The sequence below is a fragment of the Physeter macrocephalus genome, chromosome 19 (genome assembly GCF_002837175.3).
Source record: "Physeter macrocephalus isolate SW-GA chromosome 19, ASM283717v5, whole genome shotgun sequence".
NCBI classification, from domain to species: Eukaryota; Metazoa; Chordata; class Mammalia; order Artiodactyla; family Physeteridae; genus Physeter; species Physeter macrocephalus.
Genome location: NC_041232.1, coordinates 72,346,481 through 72,359,528, shown reverse-complemented (window position 1 = coordinate 72,359,528; position 13,048 = coordinate 72,346,481). Strand labels below are relative to the sequence as shown.

Here is a 13,048-nt window from a genome sequence, read left to right as displayed (position 1 = left end):
TTTCTGGCCCAGAGCCGTGAAGACCCTGAGCGTGTCTGCAGCACCGGCAGGGAGCGAGGGGCCTGCTGGGGGGCTGCGGGGACACCGAGCAAAGCTAGGGAGGAAGCAGCACTTGCAGAGGAGCCCTGGCTTCCCACGTCTGACGGTAAGACCCTCCCTTAAGCTTCCTTGGTCCTCATTCTCCTTCAAGTGTTGAGAAAACACAAAATTCCTCTCAAAATCCTCAAGGACTACAAACGTGCTAAATCATTCCCACCTTCAAAGCCCATATCACACTGCAGCAGACATACTTCTGGAGAGAATTTTTCATAAACCCCCTGAGAGGTTAACTCTACTCATCTGAAAGCCACCAGAACACGGTGGCCACAAGGGTGGGCTCCGGACTCAAACTGCTCGGATTTATATCCGGTTCCCCCACCTGGCTGTGGCCTCGGGTACGTGGCTTATCTCCATGCCTCAGTGTCTCCATGTGCAAATGAGGATGAGAGTGGTGCTTATTTCAGAGTCTGTGTTGGGATTAAATCAGCCTTGGTTTCTATCAAGTGCTTAGGACAGTACTTGGCATGTCATGAGGCCTCAACAAATATTGCTTATTATTGTTTTTCAAATCCCAGTTTAAGGCTAGTTTCCCAGAAATTCTATCTCCAGCCTCCCACTTAGGATCAGGCTTTCAGAGTTCTCAGGTCATTGTAATTAGGTACTTGGGGCGTGGTTTATTATCACCCTCACCCCGGGACACTGTGAGAGCAAGGAGAGCAGAAATTGCACCCGTGCTTGTCAACGGTGTATTTCCAGGGCTTCACGCAGTGCCTGGCACAGAGCAGGGCAAATAAACACTTGATGAATGTACAGAGGAGGGGGTGAATGATGCCCACCTGTGTCCGTGAATGAATGGAGGCTGCTGCAGGGAGCCAGAGTCCCCAAATCCCTTCATGAACTCACAATGGCAGAGACCTTTGGCCAAAGGATGTCCAAGGGTTGAAAGGCCGAGGATGGCTCCCGAGGAGAACCTTTTAAGGACCCTCTTCAAGCACAAGAAAGCTCACTTTGAATCAAAGACTGTTCATGTCTTGGAGAAGTTGCTATTCACTCATGAATGTCATAAATCCAGACTCTACGATGTAGAACCAGTCCTACCACTTATTGAGTCCAGTGGTTCAAAACCACCATTAGTAGGACTTCCCTGGCGGTCTAGTGGTTAAGACTCCGCGCTTCCACTGCAGGGGGTGCGGGTTCGATCCCTGGTCGGGGAGCTAAGATACGCATGCCACACGGCGAGGCAGAAAAGCAAACCAAAACAAAACAAACCACCATTACTCATTAGAAAGCTTCAGGAAGTTTTGAGGAAAGTCCAGATTACTGAGTCCCACCCAAGCTGTCAATCTCCAGGACTTTATCCTGTATTTTTTAAAAGCACCTCAGGTGACTCTGCTGCCAGTAGCCTACACAGACCAGCATCTGAGAACCATGAATCTTGTCAAATTCCATCATTTTTCAGAGAAAGAAACAGAGGCATGCTGACACCACATCAGGATGGAGAGCAAGACTTTTTTTAATGAACAACGAAGTGAACCGATAACTTGTTTGCGACCAGAAAATATGATACATGCTGTGCCTTTCCAGAAACAGCACATAATATATTTTAGGGCTCATTAGCGTGGCAGTAAGGCCTGATTAAAGAGCTCTGGCAGCACCAACTCCCCTCCTACTGTGATTACAGCAAATATTAGGTTGTTTGGCAGGTTCGGTCAGGTTCCCTCCTGTGTAGATTTAACGCACTTGGCTTGGGCATATTTACCAAGTTCAACACAGAATGACCCAGTGTTACTTGTCTAAGGGCTGACAGTCCCAGACACGACCTCAGTCCTCCCCACACAGGAGCTTTGAATGTGAGGGTCCTGGTTTGTGTGAGCCCAGCAATCACCGCTGTTGTTCTCTAACTCAGAGTTTTGCAACCTGGGTACTACGGACATTTTTTATTGGCTATTTCTGCGATTGGGGCTGAGAGGGAGCTATCCTGTGCATTGTAGGATGTTTAACAGCATCATGGCTTCTACCCACTAAAAAACAACACAGATGTCTGCAGACATTGCCAAATCTTTCCTGGAGAGACAAAACGACCACCCTCCCCTATCGAGAACTGCTCTAACCTTACAAATCCACCTTACAAAGAACTCAAAGAACTCACAGCACAAGATCAGGAACTTACACGGAAGCTCTTCTCCCCCCATGGAAAAAATACAATAGAACATTTCTATGGATTTCGTGAACAAGATCCGAAAAGTGCAAGCCAAAAGGAAAGGATTGATAATTTTTCCTGCATTAAAAGGTAAAGCATTCATATCATATACGAAGTTTCCACAGCCTGGGAGAATGTATTTGCAGCACAATCGATAAAGGATTAGTCTTTAGAATACATAAAGGGCATCTCAGAATCAATAATAAAAAGACAAACACCCAATATGAAATACTGGTGGTGACATGAATATGAAAAGGATAGTCAGGCAGCCTGAGAAGGGGAAACTCTAAACGGCCAAAACACACATGGAAAATGCCCAAACCCACTGGTAGACAGGGACATGCAAAGTGAAGTGATGAGATGCTACCTTAGACTCATCTGGGATTTAACAGTAACTTAACAGGTCAATAGTACCAAGTGTTGGGGAGGATCTCTGAGTCATAGTATCTACCCCCAATCACCACTAGTGAAGGTGTAAATTTGGATAATCACTTCAGGAAACTGTGTGTCATTATCGGGTAAGGTTGAGTATACATACACCCTATAACTCTGCAATGACTCTCCTGACTATATACCCTGGAAAACGAATGTATCTCCACGAGGAAACACATACAAGGAGTTGGTTACAAACATGTTTGCAATAACAAAAAACTGAAAACAAACCAAATATCTACCTACCAACTGGTGAACTGATAAACATTTAAGGCACACATGCACGCAACAGAACACCGTTCGCATTCAAAGTGAATGGGTTAGCTAGGTGCACTATGTTTAAAGGGGAAAATCATATTTCAAAAGGATATTACGGTGTGGATCAAATTATATAGTGTTTAAAAACAAAGTACTATATACCATTGATAGACACATGCATGTTATTAGTAAAAATATTAAAATCTGGGGACTTCCCTGGTGGTCCAGTGGTTCAGACTTCACCTTCCAATGCAGGGGGTGTGTGTTCGATCCCTGGCCGGGGAGCTAAGATCCCACAGGCCTCATGACCAAAAAACCAAAACTTAAAACAGACACAGTATTGTAACAAAATTCAATAAAGACTTTAAAAATGTTCCACATCAAAAAAAAAAAAAATCTAAAAAAAAATGTGGATGAAACTTGGATGAGAAGGGAGAAGCAAATGGGATGCAGGGAGATCTATCATTGTACTCACAATGTTTTATTTTTTAAACAAGAAACACATCCAAAGGAAAAGTGGCAAAATGTTAACCTACGTTTATTAGGCATGATGGCTATGTGGGGTACCCATTGTTTCATTTTTTAGACTTGTTTGAATATTTGAAATATTTTATATTTTTAAAAAATAAACATTTAAAAATAAATACATCTGGAAAAAACAAAACTATAGAAATGAGAAGCGGGTAGTTGCTAAGGGTTGGGGGTGGGAACAGAGGTTGACTATAAAAGAACTCCAGGGCTTCCCTGATGGCGCAGTGGTTGAGAGTCCGCCTGCCAATGCAGGGGACGCGGGTTCGTGCCCCGATCCGGGAAGATCCCACATGCCGCGGAGCAGCTGGGCCCGTGAGCCAAGGCCGCCGAGCCTGCGCGTCCGGAGCCTGTGCTCCGCAAGGGGAGAGGCCACAACAGTGAGAGGCCCACGTACTGCAAAGAAAAAACAAAAAAAAAGAAAAAGAAAGAACTCCAGAAATTTTGAGGGGTGATGAATTCTTCTATATCTTGCTTTTGGTGGTGATTACACAACTATATGCATTTGTCAAAACTCACAGAAACATATACTTTTATGCTTGAATTTTACTTTATGCAAATTATATCTTAATTTTTAAAAAAGAAAAATGAAAAAATAGTACCTAATAGTGACAGGAACAATTCTAAGTAACACTGTACTCTCACAAGATTAATAGAGGTGAGGACAGAAAGGACTGTCTCCTTGAAGTTCCACCCTCCTCCATACTCAGGGAAGACAATCTTTCCTAGAAATCTCCAGCACACTTCTCCTTACACCTCATTGGTCAGAGCTGAGTCACATGACCACACTTGGCCCAACCATCGGCAAAGGCACACGGGAAGATGAAATTGTCTTATACTAAATATGAAACTTTCCGTCTGTCTGGGCACATTGATACTAGAACAACTTCAGAGTTTGTTTTGCAAGAGAGGAGGGGACACGAATGTGGGTAGGTTACCAAAAGTGGCTGCCTCTCAGCCTATATCAGCACAGCGCTGATTTAAATTCCACTCAGGGTCAAGGGACTAAAGTTTTAAAGGCTTCTCACCCCTTCAAATGCCCTGGGGCTTCTCAACTTTGAGCTTCCCTGGAAGGGGTCTTTTGGGGGGAAGATTCCTATAAAACTGAACATATCTGAAACCTCGTTGAGAGAGCCTGCCTATCTGTAAAAGAAGCCTCCTGAAAAAAAAACAAACAAAAAAACTCATCTAAAGGAAGAAAGGGTTGATTCCATCACTGTGTCAACTGACACTTCTTTAACACCAACTGTGTGCCAGTCATGGTGGTGAGGTAGAGACGTACTGGTGAACAGGACAAATGTAAAGAGGAAGTGACTGCCACACAGGTCGCCTCCATACCAGTGGCCATAGACTTAGGGCATCCAAGGGAGACAGACCTATATTAGAAAGAGGGAAATTGCAAGAGCAGTTTCTATAAAAACACGACGAGCACCCAGCAGCGCTGCGTCAAAGCCTGAATGAGAAAAGCACAGATGGCTCAAGTCGGGGCACGGGGGTTTATCTGCTTGTGGCATTTGTGGAGACCGTTTGTGCTCAGAATGGACATGGTGGCCCTGAGCACCAAGGCAACTCAGCCCTCATCCTGCACAGACAAGTCACGGGAGGAGGCGGCATGCTTTGGAGAGTGGCGTGGGGACATCAGCGGGTGTAGGGGGCTCTGGCCACCGCCCGCAGCTCTCAGCAGCAGCTCTGATGGCAGGGAGGGGAGGGGTGGAGCAGCTGAGGAGAGCCTGCTCATTAAAAAAGGAAACAGCAGAGCCCAGGTGTTCTCAAAACAAGCAAGATGTCCCTGGACTCTCCCAAAACCAGTCAGGAGGAATTTAAGGAGGGCTGAGTTCCTTTAGATCTGCTGGGGGTGATCCTATACTGTTGATGTGACCCATTTTTATCCACAGGTAGGTATGTGGGGATGAAAGGCGGATTTCAGAATTTAGGAGGAATTAGAGGAGACACCCATCAACTGACACTCTACTCCGATCCTGCTGCCTCTATAAATTCGTTTGACTTTGTTATTATACACACTTCAAACATACACAAAAATAAAGAAAATAGTGTAGTGAGGTCCCATGTACCCATCACCAGCTTCAAAAACTATCACTAAATGGCCAAGCTTGTTTCATCTATCCCACTTCCTCCTGATATTATTTTGAGATAAACACTACATTTTATATCATTTTGTCCGTAAATATTTCAGTAGGCATCCAACAGATAAGCACTCTAAAAACACGTAACCACAATACCACTATCACATTAAAAGATTAATAAGTCCTTAATATCATCAAATACCCAGGCAGGGCTTAAATTTCCAGTGGTCCCATAAATGTCATATGCTTTTTTACAGTTTGTTATAGAATCCAAATAAGGTCTGCACATTCTATAAATCTTAAACTTCTAGGGAATTCTGGGTTGAAACAATAGCCAGAACAAAATTGGACTTCTTTATCCCTACTTTATGTTTTGTGAAATTGCAATCGTGGGGAGAGTATTGTTTTCTTATTAAAAAAACGTTCAAAGGCTTTGTTGGTAATTGTTGGCAATTGTTGGTAATTGTTGGAAAGCTGTTTCCAAGGGCCCCGGGTTTCCTGCCTCATAACTAGAAGCACCTGGCAATTGGACTGCCGAGCAATGTTGGCAGGCGAGTCATTTCCCACTGGGGTCCATCGGGATTGCAGTGTTCCTTCTATAAATGTCACCCACCCTCAAGTTCTCCTCTGAGGCCTTATTAAGTCAGAGGGTGCAGGTGCCGAATCGGCCACCAGGGGGCTCCCGAAGAACCCAAAGAACTTCACAGTCGCCCAAAAAGCCAACTTGGTGCGCGTTTTATTACAGACTGAACACACCCGAGTGGGACTTGGCTTCTCACTCAGGTCAGATTCTGCCAGCAGAGCAGATCAGACCTCGGGGAGATGTGGCTCGTTCCCCAAGGCCGCCTGGAAAAGGACAAGATTAGCTGTCAACTGCCCTGTCAAAGGATGTGGGGTTTGCAGCCCTCCTCGCCCCAGTGGGTCTTCCTTGCAAATCCACTTGAAGGCAAAGAGAGCCTACACAGATGGGGAGCGTTCTGTGCCAATAAGCTCCTGGTAACCCCATGGTTGTTAATAAATCCTTTGATTATTAAGTACACAAAAGGCGTTATTATAAGTAATGTTAGACATATGTAAGTAGGGACGGCCAACATGAAATTACACACACACACACAAAGAAGAAATTACACACCCAGGAAGGAACACAAGCCTGAGAACTGGGACATCCATGTTCTCCACTTGGCCTTACAAGTCTCTCCCATCTCTCTACCTCTTTGCTGGAAACCGAGGGGATAGAAGCCACTTACTAGGGTCTCTTCCTTCTCTGTTAGAGGTTGCGTTGAGGGACTGTGTTCATTTGCTAGGGCTTCTGTCACAGAGCTCCACAAACTGGCTGGTTCAAAACAACAGAAATGTATCATCTCATTGTCCTGGAGGCTGGAAGTCCTAAATCAAGGTGTCAGCAGGGCCACGCTCTCTCTGAGGGCTCTAGGGGAGAATCCTTCCTTGCCTCTTCCAGCTTCTGTGTCTGCTGGCAATCCTTGGTATTCTTTGGCTTGCCAATGGCCATCCTCTCCCTGTGTCTCCACATCATCTTCCCTCTGTACACATCTGTCTCTGTGCCCAGATTTCCCCTTTTAATAAGGACTCCAGTCATACTGGATTAGGGCCACCCACTCCCCAACCCCCATGATCTCATTTTAACTTGATTACCTTCTTTCCAAATAAGGTCACTTTCTAAGGTACCAGGGGTTTAGGACTTCATATCTTTTTCAGGGGAGACAATTCAACACATTACATAGACCATCTCGGGAATTCCCCGACAGTCCAGTGGTTAGGACTCGGCGCTTTCACTGCCGTGGCCTGAGTTCAATCCCTGGTCAGGGAACTAAGCCGTGCAGCGCGGACACAAAACAAAACAAAAACAAAAACAAACAAAAATAGACCACCTTGTAAAATGAACAACGTTTGAAAGACCTATAATGACAAACCCATGAATTGTGCACACTAGTCATACCATCGAGGATAAAGTTACACGTCTACAAAGGTATCATAATAACACAAAAACAATTATAATGTACAAAACGACATACTGTGATTTTACCAAGAAAAGTGAGCACTAAAACCTGAAGTACGGGGCTTCCCTGGTGGCGCAGTGGTTGGGAGTCCGCCTGCCGATGCAGGGGACACGGGTTCGTGCCCCGATCCGGGAAGATCCCACGTGCCGCGGGGCGGCTGGGCCCGTGAGCCATGGCCGCTGAGCCTGCGCGTCCGGAGCCTGTGCTCCGCGACGGGAGAGGCCACAACAGAGGGAGGCCCGCGTAACGCAAAACAAACAAACAAACAAAAACCTGAAGTACATTAAATTCACTACATTTGATGTTCTCCTATGATCACTGATATAGAAAATACATGCAGTATGAGACCCCCAAAATCCAGATTCTTTTGCTAAAAAGTTACATTGGAGGGCAATTATTGTGCTACTAAACAGATTAACACAGAACTCTTTTACATAGTAAACACTCAGAACTGTTTTATATATTAAAGAACTTGTATACCTTAAACATTCACAAAAATCAGATTCACACCCCTTTTTGGGAACACAAGCATTCGTTACATAAACAAGGCCACACTTGCCTTTGCTCATCAGCACCCACAAAGGGCCATCCACTCTTTCGGGTTTTACCGGAAGCTCATGGCCCTGCAGGCACTGATCCCAGCAGGCACCGCTTCAGTTCCTGACATGGTTTCTCAATGAACAGCGTCAGGGCCAGCCCAGTGATGAAGGTCAGCAAACAGTGTCCAGAGAAAATATAGAACTAGAGGGAAAGAGGGACAGAGTGGACACAGTCTTACTACAAGATTCCTGTTGTATTTGGAATAAGTGTACCATCCTGGCTATATGAAATAGATCTGTAAGACAAACAGCCCTAAGCATTAAAAATAAAGAGAAGAAAAGAAAGATATTATCCTGTGCTGAAGCCCTCCCTCCAATAAAACAAAGAACAATAGGCTTTTGACAAACAAACACACAGAAAATAAGGTTCTAATGAAGCCAATAGTTTGCACTGTTCCAGGGGAGAGAAAATTGTGTTGCTACAATGAGCTGAGAGCTGGGGCTGCCTCACCATGTTGATGTCGGTGTAGTGAATAAGCGTCTCCTGAAGCCCATTGTAGAGGATGATGAGGATGGGTGCACCAAGTAGCAAGCGTAGCTCATGCTGGCCAGGAAACTCCAGATATCCCAGGAAAGCAGCGGGTGCACCAGACCTGGAGGGAATAGGCACCGATTCATGGAGCTTCGAGCCCCTCCCTGGGCCTGGGAAGATCCTGTCATCACTGCTCCCTCTGGGTTCTGCCTCTAAGTCTGTGAACTTTCTACTAAGAAGGTCTTTTTCATTATAATTTTTAAGAGAATGTACTGAAACAAACAAAAACGAAAAAACCCCAACTTCCCATTGCAGCAATATGAAAATAATAATAATGGATGCTAATATTGAGTTTACGGCCAGTTTAATCCTTAGTGGGTTTCAACCTCTGAGCACAAAACATTCCACATATAAAACAAGATGCAAAGTCCCTTTGCTAACCTGGGCTCTGATTCGAGGCGCACAACACGAGCTGCTGGGCCTTGGGAGGAGGCTGTTAACATTGTCTGGCCTCAGACCCTTTGCCTTCTGTAACTTGGTATATCTTCTACACTTGGGTGTCCCATATGAGACCTACAAGCCACTCGTGGCTATTTAATTTAAATGAATGAAAATTTAAAACAATGAGAAATCCCTCTCTGAATAAGACCAATGGCTCTCTGCAGTGGGTTGAATAGTGGTCTCCCAAAAGCTTTGTCCACCTGGAACCTCAGAATTGGAAATAAGGGTCTTTGCAGATGTAATTAAGGTAAGTAATGGGTGGGGAGATCATCCTAGATTAGGGTGGGCCCTAAATCCAGAGTGTCCTTGTAACAGACAGAAAAGGAGACACAGACACAGAGGAGAGACACAGGGAGATGGCCATGTGAAGATGGAGACATAGATTGGAGTGATGCGCCCACAAGCCAAGGCATGCTGAGGACATAGGAGAGGATGGAAGAGGTTCCCCCTCAGAGCTTCCAGAAGGACCTTGCCAACACCTTGATTTTGAATTTCTAGCCCCCAGAACTGTGAGAGAATCAACTTCTGTTGTTTCAAGCCACAAAAAAAAGAAAGAAAAGAAAGCATCCAGAGTAATCTTTTAAAATCACAAACCAGATCACGTCACATGGCATTTAGAATAAAATCCAGATTCTTCCTCATGGCCTTGAAGGTCCTGCATGACCTGACCACTACCTTCTTCTCTGTCCTCATTCCCATCTCTCTCCTGCCTTGATCTTTGACCCCTATCTCACTGGTCTCGCTGTTCCTCTCACCCACTAAACTTATTCCAGACTGAAGAACGCTGCCTTAGCATTCCCTCTGGCTGGAGTGCTTTTGTACCACATATTTACAAATGTACCCCTAATCCAGTTACCCTCCCACTCCTGATTTTTTTTTCTTTTAATTTTTGGCCTCACTGCGCGGCTTGCAGGATCTTAGTTCCTTGACCAGGGATCGAACCCACATCCTCAGCAGTGTAAGTACAGAGTCCTAACCACTGGACCACCAGGGAATTCCTCTGATTTATTTTTATTCACCATATTTATCTGCATCTGAAATTATATTACAAATACATTTACTTAATATGGCCCTGGATTCATTTCCTATGGCTACTGTAACAAATTACAAAAACATGGTTGCTTAAAACAACAGAAATTTATTCTCTCAACATTCTGGGGACCAGAGGTCCAAAATCAGTATCAGTGGCCAAGATCAAGGTGTTGGCAGGGTCACACTCTCCTTAGAAGCTCTAGGGGAGAATCTATTTCTTGTCTCTTCCAGCTTCTGGTGGCTTTGGCATTCCTTGGCTTGTGGTTGCCTCACCCCAATCAACATCAGCATTTTTATATCTCTCTCTGCCCCGTCTTCATAACACCATCTCCTCCATGTGTGTGTCAAATCTCCCTCTGTCCCCCTCCTATAGGGATACATGTGATTGCATTTAGGGCCCACCCAAATAATCCAAAATAATCTTCCCTTCTCAAGATCCTTAACTTAATCACATTTGCAAGTTCCCAGGGATTAGGACCTGGTAACTTGGAGGCCATTATGCAGGCTACTAGAGTCTCCTGGTCTCTCACTTCCCCTTCCCCATTGCAATCTCCTACAAGAGGGGGATTTTTCTTGCCTATTGTGATATCCCCAGCATCTAGAGCAGTGCCCGGCATAGAGCAAGCATTTAATAAGTATCTTATATAATCAAGTAAATAAATAGAGATGGACTCATAGACAAAATGTGCATTTGCACCCAACTGAATCCCAAATGATAAGATGAACCAAGATATTTACTGTGGAACAAACAAAATAGCTGTAGAAGTAAGTCAGTAAAAAACACATGTCATACAGGTAAGCCAAACACAAAAGAATGTGCCCCAGCACAAACAATACCATGTCATGAACTACGATTGGCTCCAGCCAATTAATCACATTAAATTAACATTAATTCAGATTTTATTGGTTTTATGGTTACTTTATAAATTTGTTTTGGCTTTATAAATATAAAAATTTGCATCTAGGTTTACGTTTGCTAGTGTTTAGGTAAAATTAGGATTAAAATAATTTAAGCCAATACTAAGGGTCCAAAAGTATTCTTATTCCTTTAGAATGGGTCCGCCTATTATTTAAGTTTGCGGACCATTGGTGTAGGTGACAGGGCATCACTGAGAAGTTTGTTTGTTTGTTTTTAATATTTATTTATTTATTTATTTGGCTGCACAGGGTCTTAGTTGTGGCACGTGGGATCTTTTTTAGCTGTGGCATGCAGGATCTTTAGTTGTGGCATGCGGGATCTAGTTCCCTGTCCAGGGATCAAAACCAGGCCCCCTGCATTGGGAGCACAGAGTCTTAACCACTGGACCACTAGGGAAGTCCCAGCACTGAGAAGTTTTAATTGAAGGAGTGACACGGTCAGAAGGTGACTCTTGCAGCTCAACAAGACCAGCATGGTCTGCGTTGGCCATGACTGAAGATGATGGAAAAGATGATCTGAACCATCAAGAGCCCTCCTTGTCCTGACAGTCTCAACTGAATACGTCTTCTTCCTCAAACGTGACCACATGACCCAGCAATTCCACTATGGGGTATATATCCAAAAAACCCCAAAAACACTAATTTGGAAAGATACATGCACCCCAATATTCATAGCAGCATTATTTACAATTGCCAAGATATGGAAGCAACCTAAGTGCCCATCAACAGATGAATGGATAAAGAAGATGTGGTGTATACATAAAATGGAATACTATTCAGCCATAAAAAAGAATCAAATCTTGCCATTTGTGACAACATGGATGGACTTGGAGGGTATTATGCTGAGTGAAATAATTCAGACAGAGAAAGACAAATACTATATGATATCACCTATATGTGGAATCTAAAAAATACAACCAACTAGTGAATATAACAAAAAAAGAAGCAGACTCAGATATACAGAACAAACTAGTGGTTACCAGTGGGGAGAAGGAAGGGAGGAGAGGCAAGATAGGGGTAGAAGATTAAGAGGTACAAACTATTACATATCAAATAAGCTACAAGGCTATATTGTACAACACAGGGAATGTAGCCAATATTTTATAATAATTATAAATGGAGTATAATCTTTAAAAATTGTGAATCACTGTATTGTACACCTGTACCTTGTATAACATTGTACATCAACTATACTTCAATAAAATAAATAAATAGGGCTTCCCTGGTGGCGCAGTGGTTGAGAGTCCGCCTGCCGATGCAGGGGACGTGGGTTCGTGCCCCGGTCCGGGAGGATCCCACATGCCGCGGAGCGGCTGGGCCCGTGAGCCATGGCCGCTGAGCCTGCGCGTCCGGAGCCTGTGCTCCGCAACGGGAGAGCCCACAGCGGTGAGAGGCCCGCGTACCGCAAAGAATAAATACGTAGATAAATAAAATTATGAAGAAGAAAAACATGTTCTTTTATAAGTATACTTTTCTAAAGGTCATCAGGTGGACACATTTATAAAAAATTTATCTAACCCATCACCTCCTACATTCACCTACTAATCAATCTTGGTATCTTACAGATAGTGTTGGAGATACAAACCTAGAACATCAGTCACACCTATAATTGTGGTTGGCTAATAACAATACACCTTTGAATGATAAATTGCTCAGGAATGAGCCAGAGGGCTTATTCATCATTTGGATTAAAAGAGGTATGTATTATACACACTCAGGCTAATGACTGATAGTATTTACTAGCTCCACTGTACTGGAAATACTGCAAATTTGTTTAATGTTCTAACTTAACCTAAGTCAGTCCTCTCTAATCCTGATGGACATTAACCAGTTTGACCCAGCAGGACTGTCACATTAGACAGGAATACTGTGCTGTTTGTCACCACATCGTAGGTGGCCTGTACCAGGCCGGGGGGAGCAGTTGTTTATGTTCTGAGGCTCTGTCAACAGCTCAGGGCCACTGTCAC

The 13,048-nt window shown here is 44.1% G+C and overlaps 1 protein-coding gene across 1 annotated transcript in view; it reads right to left on the bottom strand.

Annotated features, from left to right (window-relative positions):
• Positions 1-7,804: 7,804 nt before the first annotated feature.
• LOC102979885 (O-acyltransferase like protein) overlaps positions 7,805-13,048 on the bottom strand; it is a 63,883-nt gene continuing 58,639 nt past the window's right edge. Inside the window, 3 exon segments of the mRNA XM_028480279.1 lie at positions 7,805-8,300; positions 8,610-8,671; positions 8,674-8,751. Coding sequence (XP_028336080.1) covers positions 8,175-8,300; positions 8,610-8,671; positions 8,674-8,751 — 266 coding nt within the window. The 3' untranslated portion in view covers positions 7,805-8,174.